The 17,411-nt window shown below is 44.7% G+C and overlaps 1 protein-coding gene across 1 annotated transcript in view; it reads right to left on the reverse strand.

Moving 5' to 3' along the window:
* Positions 1–17,411, reverse strand: part of EXOC6B (exocyst complex component 6B) — a 443,087-nt gene that overhangs the window by 301,857 nt on the left and 123,819 nt on the right. The window contains exon 6 of the mRNA XM_073611059.1: positions 17,127–17,331. Within this exon, the coding sequence (XP_073467160.1) occupies positions 17,127–17,331 (205 nt within the window). The remainder of the gene's footprint in view (positions 1–17,126; positions 17,332–17,411) is intronic.

Here is a 17,411-nt window from a genome sequence, read left to right on the forward strand (position 1 = left end):
TTAGGAGACTAAGATGAAAGGAAAAGAGAAAAGGGAAAAGAGAACAGGGAAAAGGGAAAAGAGAAAAGGGAAAAGAGAAAAGGGAAAAGAGAAAAGGGAAAAGGGAAAAGAGAAAAGAGAAAAGAGAAAAGAGAAAAGAGAAAATTCACGCCAAGGGTGTTCAAAAGGGTTGAGGTCAGGGAACTTTGTGGGCTAATTGAGTTCCTCCACACTAACCTCATCAAACCATGTCTTCATGGAGCTGGCTTTGTGCATGAGGCACAATCATGCTAGAGAAGAAAAGGTTCTCTGAACGATGTAGCAGTAAAAGTGGTCTTCACTGAAAGCACTTGAACACGATAATTCGGAGAGGTGTCAACATACTTTTGGCCCATAGGTAGGTGTGATGATTACATGTTTACAAATAATCTGACATACTGTATAGCATACATATTCGGTCACAAAATGACCGTGCTTTGCCAAGTTAGAGCAATTAGGTTAACCCGGTAATTTGTCCCCTGTACTGAAGATAATTGCCTTGTCCCACCACCCACCAGAACTCAATGAATTATCTAAAACTTTTAGGTATTGGGAAGCATGTGACACTCTTTTTACTGCCATGATCTAGCATTGGGTACCTAAAAAAATGAACACAAAAGGCCAAAGATCAACTCAACTCAGAGCTTACCAAGGGACCGGAAGGTGCAGAGAAGCTGTAGAGTGGGCGAGCTACAAAACCAATCTATGGCATAATGCTAGAGTTCCCCTTAGGGGACCATGCTATGCCTTTTGTTATGCTAACCATAACTGAACAGAGACTGCTGTAAGCTATTTAGTGTTCATTAGCCCAGGGTTCTGTTCCCAAATCTACTATGTGTGTCCCTGCCCCTCCTATTGCATACCACAGAACACATGTCAAACACAAGGCCTGTGGGCCGAATCTGGCCTACCAGGCCTGATTATATGGCCCTCACACTCCGTTTTCCAGGAAGAATCTCCAGCTCTCATTCTTCGCTCCTTCTCCCCACTGTCACTTATAAAGACAGAAGCCTTCTGTGTTAACAAGGAACAGCTTTGCTCGCAACAGCTCCTGGATCTAACAAATCCCTGCAAGCACTCATAGCAGGGCATGGCGGGGACAAATCTCCAGAATCAGAGACAGAATTATTTCCCTGTAAGTGTGACAGAGCCACCTACGCAGGGAAGTACTAGAACCAAATGCAGGGGTAGAAAAGCTGCCTACAAAAGGGAGGTACTACAGACGGGCAAGGTAGGAGAGAGCAGAGATGCCAGAAAACATTGGGGTTGTACATTCTGCATAGCACACTCCTAAACCCTGCACTCTGTACGTAGTGCACCCCTAAACCCTGCACTCCGTACGTAACGCACACCAGATACAATCAGCCCTTTGAAGCCCATCATACTGCTGATGTGGCCCACAATGAAGTAGAGTTTGAGACCCCGCCATACGATATTAAATTAATTTAAAAATCAAAATGGGGTCCCTGGTAACAGCCACTGCACGTGTGCAAACCTGGAATCTCAAACACAGACACTCACCACCCAAAGAATAAAAGAAATCCTTAGGCGGATTAACTCTCCAGCAACCACCAAAAACTCAATAATGACTTGTAGTTGGGTTGACCCTTTAAGTCAAAAGAACAGAAGAGATTTCCCCTTGCCTTTCTTCCTACAGCCTAAAGAGTGTCACAAACGGCAGAGAAAAGTCCAAGACCCCTCTGCCGTCTGGCATTGTTTTTCTCTGGGTCTTAGACTATTTTCTTTGGGAGGCTCTGCCAATTCACCCTGCAGGCCTGGGGTTTAATCAGCATCGCATAAAGTTTAACACATGCTCAGAAACATGCACCAGATTGGAAATTGTGGCCCCCGGGGAGGCTGTGTGTAAGAAAGCATACCATCCACCGCCTGACCAATTATCTCTCAACTTTGGCTGAACCGTCGGACATGTCAACACTACTGCGCTGCCAACGGGGATGTGGGGGGGAAGGTCCTTGTGGTGGAGGGGTTGTAAAGGAGAGATTCACCAGTTTGATTAAACATGGATTTGTTCCCCAGGGAGAGGTGCCAGGGAGTCGGCCAGGCAAGAGTAACTGGGTGGTAAGAGTTATAAACTGGAGGTCATCAGGGTGGCAGAGACCTTTCATGTCAATATCAGGATGAAGTCATAGAAAGCCCTGGGCCATAGTAGTCATCGCAAAACAGCAGCGTTCCTGTTACCCAGCTGTGTGTCTGGGACACAGAGATGGAGAACCAGATAGTGGACAGTGCGGGAACATTAGGAGAGCTGCGATTTATCACTGCTGTACATAAGGCCTCTGTGATTTAATAGCCACAAGATCTGACATTTACCTTATCAGACCCACTAAAAACCACCATAGTGTAGCTGCAGGCAAAAAATAAAAATCAGAGCTGTTTTAGCTGTCCAAGAAACATTTGCAACTGAATTAAAGTGAGAATGGACTTAAAGATGATCTCCAAGATAACAGTAACCACCTCCATAACTAATCATTGACTTAAAGTAGTTGTAAACCTGAGACATGACACTTGAACCAAGCATATCCCTAGCCTAGCGTGTACTCTCAATCCAGAGCACTAAGTGTCATTTCTGTCTGCTGCCTCTTTCCTCTGCATGAGTCACTTCTGACAAGTTTTCCTGACACCAAGAAAAAAAAAATGAAAAAAAAAAAAAAAAAAGGAGACAGGCGAGGGAGCTCCAGCACACATCCTGTGATTAACATTCTCAGCTCTGTTCTTGTGAGCTGTGTGTGGAGGGTTTGTGTCCCTTCCCACCTAACAGCTGTCAGAGCTCTCCACACTGAGCTCTGCAATGTGTAATTTTAGCTCTCCGTCCCCTGCTTTGACAGGATAAAGTCACACTTTTACTACCATGCCCCCATTGTCCTCTTGTGTCGAAACACGTAGGGCGGAGCAACGTGCTGATGTCACCGCCCTTCTCGAATCCCGGAAGGACGGGTAGCTGTGATTAGCCGGCCAGCCTGTTTTGTTCCCAATGTGATTATTTGTTCTTCATGATGCAAGTGCAATATTTTATACCTTACAATGTTTTGAAAGGATTTTTATATGAAGGTGACCCTTTTGTATTTTGGGGACCATCTGTGAGACCGGTACCTGGATGGTGATTCTACTTGCCCTAAGGAGGTTCCTGGGACATTTAAGAGCCCTGGCTGGGTTTAGAGCAACAAGTGCCACTGACCTTCTGTGATAGAAGGTCTGTGCAATTTGGTAAGCGAGCATTTTTGCCTATAGTGGAGGTGATGGTGACGGGATAACGCTTAACTAAAAGGTGGCGGATGGTGCGGATGCCATCAAAGAACCTTTCTTACAACATTGGGACTTTATCTTTTCCACTGGTGTGTGACTCAATATTAATTTTCAGCCCAACTCTGTTTATGAATGTCTGACGTGGGACTGTGCTATATCTCACAGTGGAGTTTGTGGCAGTTTTATGTTTACTTCAGAACAATAGCGCAGTTTAACTTTTGCTTTGTTACACTTTTACCCCCCCCCCCAAATGCTACTCACTTTAGCTGCAGAGGCAGCGGCTGGGGGATGTACACATTCTGCAGCCACGATGCTTTGCTTCATGGCTGCAGCAGAAATTATACCCCTCTGTGAATGTGGCCGCTGTGCAAGTACCCTGCAACAGCGTGCAATGTACACGATTATGGGGCACTAGTGCAGAAATCAAGGAGTTAAAGCAGGAGATACAACGCCTTCTCACCGACTGTCAAATGCTCTCTCAAGAGTCATTCGTACGCAGTACATTCTTCAGAGGTCAATGCAAGTGTGAGCAAGTCCCTAAAGCTGTCAAAGAGAGAATCTGCCATGTGCCTAATAACACCAGTGCATCAATTTGTTACCCAAATTACAATAAAAAAAAGGAGAAAACGGCATCTAGCATGGGAGTAAAATCACAGGATTATGAGCTTTATAGGTGGGACAGGTGCCAATACTTTCAGCACATAATGTAAGTACTGGCTCGGCAATTCAGCTGATACTTTAGCATTTGGGGTTAAGTAAAATTGGTCATATACCAATAGTTTGTTTTCCTTCAGCCTGCAGATTTCCCCATCCACGCAATACAGCCCGAATGGACAAATCTCCCGCTGCGCCTATTGTATTTCGGCACTGCCGGCTGTCAAAATACCCAGCTATGATTGCACGCAGCTGGCTTTTCAGCCGACAATTTTCCACCCGGCTCCTTTGAGTTTTTTTTTTTTATTGAAGGACATTTTTATATTATTATATACACCTTGGCCTACACCATGATTTCCTCCCATGGGGTCTAGGCGAGGGGGGGGCGACATCATGATCGTGGAAATGCTGCTACATTTACAACCATGTGTGTTGTGCCCAGATCCAATCACAGGCTGAAATCCATGGTTTCCATAGGTTTAGTTTACATCAACATGTTACATTGATGCACAGACAGCAAAGTATGGGACATGCTGCATTTAAATGCAGTGCAACGTCTAACAAAATGCAATGTCCTACAAATTATCACAGCGAGCTGCAATGCCCCTCGAGGAAAGAAAAACGTACAATGGCTCCTGTTGTGAAAAATAAAACCTGCATATCAATGCAACACGAAGAAAAAAAAAAAAGGGGGACACAACGCAATGCAGTAAAAGAAGTATGGATTTTTTATTTTTTTTTAATATTCATACTTACCTAGGTGGATGCAGCATCAGACCGATGCTGCAGCTGTCCCCCAGCATCTCTGTACTGAGAACCGAGCCACCGAACATCACCGATGGCTCAGTTCTCCCTTCTCCCCGAGTGGAGAGATGCCGTCAGTCAGTCAGTATCTCTCCTGCTCTGCTCCTCCACGCTCATTAGATCGCTTAACTGTGGAGGGGCGGGGAGCGGCCCTCTCAGCAGCTCGCTGAGAATGCCATCAGTCAAGGCAGCTGGTGGATCCAGATTTGGGAAGTCCGGATGACGCGGTGACTCGACTGATAGCAGTGTTGTCAGCGGAGAGCGGACTTCAAGTGGTTGTAAACCCTTTAAAAAAAACTTCCAAAAAAAAAAAAAAACCTGCAAGACAAAGGCATAATGAGCTAGTGTGCATAGCATAGCATACTAGCGCATTATGAATTACTTACCCGAGATCGAAGCCCCCGCAGCGGTCCTCGTTACCGCTCCAGCGGCCAACATCTCTCCGGGGGGTTACTTCCGGGTATCGCAGCTCCGGCGCTGTGATTGACCGAAGCCGCGATGACGTCACTCCCGCCCATGCGAGCGGGAGCCGCCGGTAACGGCACAGTACAACTGAAGTTTGCTTAAGTGCGCATGTGCCGATGACATCGACCCATGCAAATACAGGGAACATCTCCTAAACCGTGCAGGTTTAGGAGATATCCAGTGTAGCTACGGGTAAGCCTTATTATAGGCTTGCCTGTAGTATAAAGTGGTTGTAGAAGGGTTTACAACCACTTTCAGATCGCTCTCTGCTGAAAACGGGTCACAGGAGTGCAAAACGAATTGCACTCCTGTGACCCAGAGGAGAGGCCCAGCTTAAAAAGCTTAGGCTGGACTTCTCCTTTAAAAAAAAATGCCAGCGCGCACCAACACACTATAAAGAAAAATTCTGTAGGAGGCACGATCGTTAAATTTTCGTATAGCGTGTACACAACTTTCGACATCTGATTCAGGAAAATTTCCAGAAGAGGCAAACTCCGAAAATTTTCTCGCATCAGCAGAGGATCTGTGATCGCTGTGTCCTTAGGAGCGGATCACAGATCAGGGTAAAGAGCCATTCACAGTGGCTCTTTACCAAGTGACCAGCTGTGTCCAATCACAGCTCATCAGAGTGTAAACAGGATTTGTCGGTTATCGGCAATCCTCTCCTCAAACGCTGTCAGCGGGACACAGGGGTCATCTACACTAATAATCAGGGCACTGATCATCTGTGTCCCGATTATCAGTGCAGCCTCAACAGTGCCCACAAATGCTGCCAATCTGTGCCCGTCAGTGCCCATCAGTGCTGACGGTAAGTGCACACTATCGATGCCCAGCAGTGCCACCCATCAGTGTAGGCTTATCACCGCACATTAGTGAAGGAGAAAAATTACTTATGTATAAAATTTTATTATATGTGCTATATTATTTTTTTCTTTATTTGCCATTTTTTCTTCCCACAAAGGTGGAGTTACCCTTTAACCACTTCAATAAAAGGCACTTTCCCCCCTTCCTGCCCAGGCCAATTTTCAGCTTTCAGCGCTGTCACTGTTTAAATGACAATTGCGTGGTCATGCTACACTGTACCCAAACAGAATTTTTATAATTTTTTTCCCACAAATAGAGCTTTATTTTGGTGGTATTTGATCACCTCTGTGGCTTTTATTTTTTGCTAAACTAAAAAAGAACAACATTTTTGAAAAAAAAAAAAAAAAGGTTCTCTGTGTTTTGGTTATAAAATTTTGTAAATAAGTAAGTTTTCTCGTTCACTGATGGGCACTGAAGAGGCTGCACTGCCGGGCACTGAAGAGGCTGCACTCATGGGCACTGAAGAGGCTGCACTCATGGGCACTGAAGAGGCTGCACTCATGGGCACTGAAGAGGCTGCACTCATGGGCACTGAAGAGGCTGCACTCATGGGCACTGAAGAGGCTGCACTCATGGGCACTGAAGAGGCTGCACTCATGGGCACTGAAGAGGCTGCCCTCATGGGCACTGAAGAGGCTGCCCTCATGGGCACTGAAGAGGCTGCCCTCATGGGCACTGAAGAGGCTGCCCTCATGGGGGCGACACTCATGGGCACCGATGAGGCGACACTCATGGGCACCGATGAGGCGACACTCATGGGCACCGATGAGGCGACACTCATGGGCACCGATGAGGCGACACTCATGGGCACCGATGAGGCGACACTCATGGGCACCGATGAGGCGACACTCATGGGCACCGATGAGGCGACACTCATGGGCACCGATGAGGCGACACTCATGGGCACCGATGAGGCGACACTCATGGGCACCGATGAGGCGACACTCATGGGCACCGATGGGCGACACTCATGGGCACCGATGGGCGACACTCATGGGCACCGATGGGCGACACTCATAAGCGTGGCACAGATGGGCACTCATAGGCGCGGCACAGATGGGCACCGATAGATGGCACTGATTGGCATCACTGATTAGGAGGCAATGGCAGGTATTGCTGGTGGGAACTGATTGGCATCGTGTGTGGGCACACATAGGCACCCCAGGGGCACGCAGTGGCTTGTTATACTGACCACGTCAATATGACGTCCGGTCAGGATATCGCAACCACTTTGCCAACGTCATTTTACTATATGGCGGGTGGCAAGTGGTTAAGCAAGCTCAATGCAACAGATGTGGTGTGAAGCATACCCGACGAACCCCAAATCTTGAAAGAAAAAAGATAAAGTGACACATAGGGGAGCAGTTGCTGCTTATATGGAAAACAGGAAAAGCCCATCAGCAAAATCTACAGCAATAAGTCAAAAACCAACGAGCTAGTAAAACTCAGGTCAAATCAATTTTTTGATGAGGCGGAGGGTGGGTATCATTCAATCGTGCCTCCATCACTGGCTGCATTGCTTCCTCTAGGCTGGTGAGACCACAGATGAGGACAACGGTTTGGCAGCTTGCAACTCAAGTCAGCTCCAATTTTCATTCTGACAGGTTCTCTTTGAATTACAAAGCGCCCATGTAACCTCATTATGTATGTTTGCTGTCTGTCTGCTCAGATCAAGGGAATGTATAGCCCATCGTGCCTGCCATTCTAAGGTTACACATTGTGAATATAAAATGTAAAATATTAGGAAGAGAAAACCCTATTAGCAGACAGGACCTGGGTGAAAGTTGGGGGGTAAAAGGATACCTGTGAAATAGGATCACTGGCGAAGTAGGCGGGAGGGACGGGGATATCACCGACTCGCAGGAATGCACAATGGTTTCAGCAATCCAGGGATGGAAACATTAGAGGCAAGCAATACCCCACGGAAAGGATTGAAAGTATAAAATATAGACAGAGTATAAACAGCTTCCATATGAGCCGCTGACCGCATTTCAGAGGCAGAATTTGGGGGCTGGTTAACCCTGTGCAGAGAATTCAATTACCGCCGGGGTCAGGCCAGATACTCGAGCGCTTCACTAAAAAGTCTGTTTGTGTAAACATTTCCCGGGCCGATGAAGAGAAAGCACGCAGCATATGGAGACCATTCCATATTCCCGGCACACAGCGCAAAGCCATGCCGCAGTATTGTAAATTATTATTATTATACAGGATTTATAGAGCGCCAACCGTTTGCCCAACCTCGGATATGACAGACGAAGGGCATTTTGAGATTCTGAGAAGACTTGCAGAGATAGGAATGTCTAGGTGCTCAACTTAACCACTTACAGACCGCAAGATTTACCCCTCTTAATGACCAGGCCATTTTATGCGTTACGGCACTGCGTTGCTTTAACTGACAATTGCACGGTCGCGCGACGTTGCAACCAAACAAAATTGACATCCAATTTTTCCCACAAATAGAGCTTTCTTTTAGTGGTATTTGATCTCCTCTGCGCTTTTTATTTTTTGCTCTATAAACCAAAAAAAAAAAAGGATCAAATTTGAAAAAAAAAAGATTTTTTGCTTTTTGCTACAATAAATATCAAATATATATATATATATATATATATATATATATATATATATATATATATATATATATATATATATATATATATATATATATATATATATATATATATATATATATATATATATATATAAAAGTTTAGGCCAATATATATTCTTCTACATATTTTTGGTTAAGAAAAACCCCGCAATAAGCATATATTGGTTTGCGCAAAAGTTATAGCGTCTACAAAATAGGGGATAGATTTACGTTTATTTTTTTTATTATTATTTTTTTTACTAGTAATGGCGGCGATTTTTCTGCGGCAGGCAGATGACACTTTTTTGGGACCAGTGACATTTATACAGTGATCAGTGCTAAAAAAAAAAAAAAATGCACTGATTACTGTGTAAATGTCACAAGCAGGGAAGGGGTTAACACTAGGGGGCAATCAAGGGGTTAAATGTGTCCCCTGGGAGGTGTTTCTAACTGTGGGAGGGGGGGGGGGGGACTGACTGGAGGAGACATATTGCTGTTCCTAATCACTAGAAACAGCAGATCTTTCTCCGTCCCTTTGAGAACAGCGATCTGTTTACATTGACAGATCCCCGTTCTGGCTCTCTTTCCCACCGCCACGCGCATCGGGTCCCCCGCCATGCAGCAGCCTGCTGTGGCTCTTAAAGTAGCTGACGTACATTTACGGCGATTTGTGGGAATGAGCTGACCTGCCGCAGTATAATGACAGCGGCTGGTTGGCAAGTGGTTATTATTATTATACAGGATTTATATATCGCCAACAGTTTACGTAGCGCTTTAAAACTTGAGGGTAGACAGTACAAATATAATACACTTTAATACAGTAGGAATCAGAGGGCCCTGCTCCGTAGAGCTTACAATCTAAGGTTAAATTGGTTATAAAGACAAAAGGTGTTTTTTTGTTTTTGTTTTTTTACTTTAACCACTTTAATAACGGGCACTTTCCCCCTTCCTGCCCAGGACAATTTTTAGCTTTCAGCGCTGTCGCACTTTGAATGACAATTGCGCGGTCATGCTACACTGTACCCAAACTACATTTTTATCATTGTCTTCCCACAAATAGAGCTTCTTTTTGGTGGTATTTGATCACCTCAGCGGTTTTTCATTTTTGTGCTATAAAACGAAAAAAGACCGACAATTTTGAAAAAAAAAAAAAAAACCTGATGGGTTTTGAGCCAGGCCTTCTTGTCCAACATCAGTGCCTGATCTCACAAATGCTCTTCTGGAAGAATGGTCAAACATTTCCATAGACACACTCCTAAACCTTGTGGAAGCCTTCCCAGAAGAGTTGAAACTGTTATAGCTGCAAAGGGTGGGCCAACTCAATATTGAACCCTACAGACTAAGACTGGGATGCCATTAAAGCTGATGTGCCTGTAAAGGCAGGTGTCCCAACACTATTGGTAATATAGAGTATATGTCCATTTTTACCTAGACAGTTCTTTGAAGTAAAGCTGAGATTTGCCTATGTCGGGTGGTGCAACAGGCTTACATTATTCCTGGTTCCTTCTGCTGCAGATACTCACGTCTATTTACTCCACCTCCATGGCTCACTCGGCAACCAGTAACAAGCTCTCTCCTTCCCATGTGAAAGCGGTGAATACCTGAGCAGCCAATCACCAAAACACAAACAAAGTGTTGAAATATGGAAGAAAGTGAGTGTTTTCAACTGCTCTATTAAATCTGGAAGTACTAAGCTTTTTTCTGGACTCTTGGTGGTCGAAATGTTGGGAGCAAGGGGACAAGGTGTGGTGACCCCTTCCGTGCCTGTAAAAATTATCAGCTCAATTGCAGCTCAGATCACTTTTGCTGTGTAGGGAATCAGCAGCTAAAAACAACGATATTGGGATTATTACTAGGTGTAATCCTAGACTCAGACTTGTCATTTCAGCCCCAAGTTCAATTGTTGTCAAAAGTGTGTGAGAATTCACCTCCATAACATCTCTAAAATTCGCCCCTTTTTAACAAATGAAACCACCAAGCTCCTCATTCACTCCCTTGTTATCTCTCGCCTTGACTATTGCAACTCCCTTCTCATTGGCCTGTCTCTCCATAGGCTATCCCCTCTCCAGTCTATCATGAATGCTGCTGCCAGACTTATCCACCTTACCAACCACTCAGTGCCTGCCAACCCTCTCCTCCAATCCCTACACTGGCTCCCAATCACCCAGTGAATTAAATTCAATTAAATTCAAAATACTAACCACAACATACAAAGCCATTCACAACTCTGCCCCAAGCTACATCACCAATCTTGTCTCCAAATATCACCCAAATCGTCCTCTCCGCTCTTCTCAAGACCTCCTACTCTCAAGCTCTCTAGTCTCCTCCTCCCATGCTCATCTCCAGGATTTCTCCAGAGCCTCTCCCATCCTCTGGAACTCACTACCTCCACTGGTCCGGCTATTCCTTACTCTTGCTACCTTCAGGCGATCCCTGAAAACTCACCTCTTCAGGAAAGCCTATCACATCTCCAACTAATCTCCTTACCACTTCCATCAGCTCATTACCCACAGCTACAACCTTTTGTACCACCTGCCCCACCTTATTAGATTGTAAGCTCTTCTGAGCAGGGCCCTCTTAATCCTCTTGTATTTTATTATAACTGTATTGTCTCCTTTTTATATTGTAAAGCTCTGCGTAAACTGTTGGCGCTATATAAATCCTGTATAATAATAATGTTTGTAGCCTCAACCACGATCCTGGTTTTCTGCATATTGAGGTGTATTGCAGCACATTCATTTGAATGGGCTGCTTAATTCAATGCACAAAACCGCTTGTGCAAAGTGGTGTAAAACTAGTCCAAGACTGAATGGACATGGAAGAGGCCACATTCGCTCCAACTACTGAACTCGCAGATCATCACTGAAACCATCACACCTCAGCGCAAGCCATGTCCGATTACCAGATTATCTTACACCCCCTCATGTTCTCGATTACGGCCAAGCTGCTCAGCCTTTAACATCCGTGACGCCCGTGTTGTATCTGGACAAGAAAAGGTTCTTCCCGGCCAAGAAAAAGCATGAGAAAGCTGAGAAAATAAATAAATGATAAGACCGAGGACCTTGGGCATTCCAAGAGATTGCTAGCTATTAAGTCTCCGCACTGACAGGTTATGTCACAAGGCAGCAGAAGCCAGGGTTGGCGTCCAGCTGTGTAAGACAAGAACAGGCTGCAGGTTTTCAGCTCTCCAGAGGCCAACTTGATCCGATAATTTTTCGGGGTTATTCTTGGCTGCAACACTCGACCCCTAATCTGGTTCATTCATAAATTTGCCTGATACAAAAGGCTTTTTTTCATGAGTTCCTTACCAAAGAAATGTGTGCCAAAGACTACAAAGGACCCAGAAAAGCACATATGGGGATGTGTCGGGTCAACCGGTTATACCCTGAACAATTGCATGCAGACTTCAAGTCATTCAATATCAAGACAAAATGTTCTGTCAAAAAATTTTCTAGCTATGATGAAAATGAAAAGAGGAGGGAGCCACGATGCATGCAAGTGGAGAACTTCATATAACTCTTCATAGAATTCCATTTGAAGTTCTGCTGTTGGGTTATTCAAGGCGCCCAAACAAGTTTTATGTGACACTTCTACATGTGGGACGAGATTTTTTTTTTATAACAAAACATCTTCAAAAGCATGGAGAGTCTAGCACAGGGTTTAACAGACAAAAAAAAAAAAAAAATACTCCAAGTTCTTCCTAAAATCTAAAATACGTGTTCCAATTTTATAGTTGCCTCTATGCTGAAAAGCATACATATTCGAGAGTAGAAGAGACTTGTAGGATCTCAGGGTTGTTATACCATGATCAAAAAACTAAATCTAGAAGAGGCATCTACCCAACTGGTTGGGGACAACTAGCCAACTGGCTGTGTTAAAATGGACCTGAGCTCCGGAAGCTGTGCCAAGAAAAGGCAGGCAACGGACAAATGATTGATCCCCAGTACTGCCTGTGGCATCCCTGCAGCTGAAATTTACCCCGTTACTGACCTACCATGCCCCATGTCCTTGTATGGAGGCGGCCATCTTTGTATAGGGGCACGATCCAGAACAGGAAGTTGTCTTGTCCCTTTTGTACAGGACATGGGAATGTGTCCTGGATGGCAGGTATATTTCCCCGATATTTAAATTGTTGTCCCTTTAAGGGGGACACTTGCGGGGACATTATTGTACTCAGGGGTTGTCACCCATGCAGAGTGAGGTGTTCTGGGAGTGTTTGGCTAGAGAGGACTGGTTACCAGTGCTCTTTGGTTTGTGTCAGGGCTAGGCTCAGCCCTTCCTTCTCTGAGCTGGCCGTTCCGTTGTCGGCTAATTGCCATCTCCTATCTCTCCACAGTTACTCAGCTGTTGATGATATCCTGCTCGTCAGTCCTCCTGACTTAAGCCGTCCAGCTCTGCCTTCGCCATGGTCAACATCACAGAAACTTTCTCCTGCTATCCTGTTCAAGACTGGCTTTGCAGACATCCCTTCTGGCTCCAGATCCTGCTTTCTGTTCCACTACATTGATCCCTGACTTCTGGCTTGGCTGACTATGCGTTCCTAGGTTTTGACTACACTTGTTCATTTTACTTTTATAATTAAACAAGTGTGATTTAACTGTACTTCTGTCTCGGCCTGATTTCATGGTTTCTGACAGTTTGAAAGTCTGTATTAGCCATTTGAGCTCCGGAAGATTTTACCCCCTTCATGACCAGGCCATTTTTTTACTATTTGACACTGTGCCACTTTATCTGGTAATTGCACGGGCATGTGACACTGTACCCAAACAAATGTTCTATTATTTGTTTCAAACAAACAGAGCTTATATATATATCTGATATCCACTTGGTCTCTGGAAGATTTACCCCCCTTCATGACCAGGTCATTTTTTTGCTATACAGCACTGCGTTACTTTAACGGACAATTGCACAGTCATGCAACGCTGTCTGATCCCCCCTGTATTGAAATGTATTGTAACTGTACTGTCTGCCCTCATGTTATAAAGCACTGTGCAAACTGTTGGCACTATATAAACCCTGTATAAAAATAATAATATTACAGAAATAAAATTTATATAACTTTTTTCCCCACAAAAAGAGCTTTCTTTTGGAGGAATTTGACCATCACTAGGGCTTTTTTTTTTTGTTTGTTTTTTTTTTTTTGCAGTAGAAACAAAAAAAATTGGAACATTACTCTCTGCTATAAAACAGATCCGGAAAAAAAAAAATCCAAAATATATTTCTTTAAAATGTTGGCCAAAATGTATTCTGCTACATGTCTTTGATTGGAAAGTGGTCAGTGATATTTAACGGGACTGCAATACTGAGGCGGTCAATCTGACAAAAACGGACGCTGGGGGGGGGGGGGGGGACTAACTGCCACAGACATCACCAGTGACATTAATACAGTGATCAGTGCTAATACTATACACTGACACTGGACTAATGACACTGGCTGGGAAGGGTTTAACATCTAAGGTGATCAAAGGGTTAAAAGTGTGCCTATGTGTAACGAGTACTGCTTTTACTAACTGATCTCTAAGTTTCTCACTCCTGCTTTGCAGAGGTGAAAAATACAGATCGTTCCCTGTGTACAGAGCTCTGTGTTGAATGACTACACAGAGTTCTGGGTTGTGAATGTACACCATTGGCGCTAAACCTGGAAGTAGGCAGCGATGTCCAGTACAGTGGTTAAGGACTCGAAATCTCAGAAGTTTTAGGAGACTTGGGTGGGAAGAACCTCCCAAACCTGCTTACCAGGACTCTGGTCCCAGAAGGTCAAGCCCCAGGCAGGAGAGGCTTGAAAGGCAGCAGAGGGAAATCAGCACCCGTGTCAGGGAAGTAAAGAGAGAGGCTCGCAAGAGGCCAAGACCAATAAGCTATCCAAGGATGTCAGGGACAAGATTGTAGACCTTCACAAGGCTGGAATGGGCTACAAGACCATCGCCAAGCAGCTTGGTGAGAGGGTGACAACAGTTGGTGCGATTATTCGCAAATGGAAGAAACACAAAAAAACTGACAATCTCCCTCGGTCTGGGGGTACATCTCACCTCACCTCGTGGAGTTTCAATGATCATGAGAACGGTGAGGAATCAGCTTAGAACTACACGGGAGAATCTTGTCAATGATCTCAAGGCAGCTGGGACCATGGTCACCAAGAAAACAATTGGTAACACACCGTTAAGGACTGAAATCCTGCAGCGCCCGCAAGGTCCCCCTGCTTAAGAAAGCACATGTACAGTCCCGTCTGAAGTTTGCTAATGAACATCTGAATGATTCAGAGGAGAACTGGGTGAAAGTGTTGTGGTCAGATGAGACCAAAATCGAGCTCTTTGGCATCAATTCAACTCGCCGTGTTTGGAGGAGGAGGAATGCTGCATATGACCCCAAGAACACCATCCCCACCATCAAACATGGAGGACAGAGAGGGCAATCTGTAACAAAGACCTGAAGTGCCGAACTGTATGTTGTCTACCGGGCGCTCGGGTTTGGCACATCACGGATCTGGTGGACAGATTACTGGTAGGGGAAGGGGAAGACCCGGCTGTCATGGTGCATGGTGCAAAGATAAAATGTGTAATTTTATCTTTGCTTAATAAATGTATTGCACTACTAGGGCAAGCGCTTCCCTGGTCTGTTTTTTTTTTTGTATAGATTGCCAAAACAAGGGCTGTGGACAATTTAAGAAATGGCTGCATATAATCAAAGCTGCAGCACTTGTTCAGGGTTTTTCTTTGCTGGTCACACCTGAGTGTAAGAATGGGGATTAACCACTTTAAGACCGGGCCTTTTCTGGCACTTTTTGTTTACATGTAACAATCAGTTTTGTTGGGTTTTTTTGCTAGAAAATATCTTAGAACCCCCAAAGATTATATATATTTTTAAAGGTCCTCGAGAATAAATTGGTGGGTTTTGCAATTTTTTATGTCACACGGTATTTGCACAGCGGTTTTAAAAAACACAATTTATTGGGGAAAAAAAAAAAACTTTTTTTTTTTTTTTTGCATTAAAATTTTAAAAATACAATACAGAACGAAATATTTTCTAAAATATAAAAAGATGAGGTTATGCCGAGTAAATATATACCAAACATGTCATGCTTTAAAATTGTGCACTCCCGTGAAGGAGTGACAACATACATTTTACTAGCTATAGGCGACCCTTTAAAAGCATTCACAGGTTACCACTTTAGATGTTCAAAAGGAGGTCTGGTGCTAGAATTACTGCCCATGAGCCGACATTCACGGCGATACCTCACATGTGTGGGACGGTCGCTGTTTACGCGCATGCGGGACCGAAGTATGCATTTACCTATGAGCACAAGCACAGAGGGGTGGGGGCACTTTCAATTTTTTTTAATTAAACTAATTAAAAAATAAAAAAAATAAAAATGTGATTATTGCGAGCGTGATTCAACAATGGGTAAACATCCAATGGGCATCGGTCCAATGGAAAATAATGATCCTAATTGTATATTAAAAAAATAAAATAAAAAATCTAATTTCTGAACCATTTGATTTCACTGTGGCCCGCAACCGGTTACCAAAACACTTAAAGCGGAGTTCCGCTTAAAAAAAAAAAAAAAAAAAAATGAAAAGTCAGCAGCTACAAATACTGCAGCTGCTGACTTTTAATAATCAGACACTTACCTGTCCCAGGGTCCAGCGATGCGGGGGAACGAAGCCCCGCTCGTCTCCCCCTCCGCTCAGCGGCGCCGGCATTGTAACTGTGGGGGCCCGGCTGTGGCTTCACAGCCGGGCGCGCGAGCCGCTCCGCGCTCCGTGACTGGCCGCACAATCATCTGGGACCCGTGACGTGTCCCAGAAGATTGCCTAGAGGGAGGGGGAAGAGGTAATCTTCCTTCTGGCGCAGAGGGTGCACCAGAAGGAAGAGGGAGCTGGAACCCTCTGAAAAGAGGGTATCCGCTCCCCCACTCCCCAAAAAAATGACATGCCAAATGTGGCATGTCAGGGGGTCACCTTTTCTTAAAGCAGGAGTTCCATTTTTGGGTGGAACTCCGCTTTAAGTGGCTCGCGCTCTTCAAAATGTTGGGGTAAAGGGGGTGTGCAGCACTCAGAGCAGAGGTAGAGGGGAAATGGACTGCTGGAGAGGCGAGTATACCGTGTTTTCTAGTGCAGGGGGCATTACAACGTTTTATATCTTTACAGACCTTGTAGGACATTTTAAGAGTCACTTTATCTACACAGAAAGACGGAGGCTTCATCTACAACAGCACAGCGTATTGAGAGATGCAGACAGGACACACAGAGGGGTTGATTTACTAAAACTGGGAGAGAGCAAAATCTAGTGCAGCTGTAGCCAATCAGCTTCTAACTTCAGCTTGTTCAATTAAGCTTTGACAATAAAACCTGGAAGCTGATTGGTTTCTATGAAGAGCTGCACCAGATTTTGCACTCTCTCCAGCATTAGCAAATCTCCCCCAGAATGTCCTATGAGGCGCTGTCATGTTTAGAGACGAGTTTCTCCTCACCTGCTTCATGGCGAACTCTCCAATCCTTTCGGAGTGCTTGCGGATGCTTTCCAGGAAGTCCTTCAGGTCGGACATGGACACCTCTTTGATCTCCTCACGTAGTTTCGGGATGTTGTCCACCATGACCTGGCAGAAACGGTAGTGACTAACCTGAGGAAGGTAAGTGTGCTCCAGCTGTTCCAAAGTCTTCAGTGCGGGGTAATGTCTACATAAGGGGAGAAGAAAATCAAGACCACATCCATTACAATTCCAGAACTAGAGAAGGGTACACAATTTTTAAAACTA

This window comes from Aquarana catesbeiana, linkage group LG01, assembly GCF_042186555.1.
Source record: "Aquarana catesbeiana isolate 2022-GZ linkage group LG01, ASM4218655v1, whole genome shotgun sequence".
Taxonomy (NCBI): Eukaryota; Metazoa; Chordata; class Amphibia; order Anura; family Ranidae; genus Aquarana; species Aquarana catesbeiana.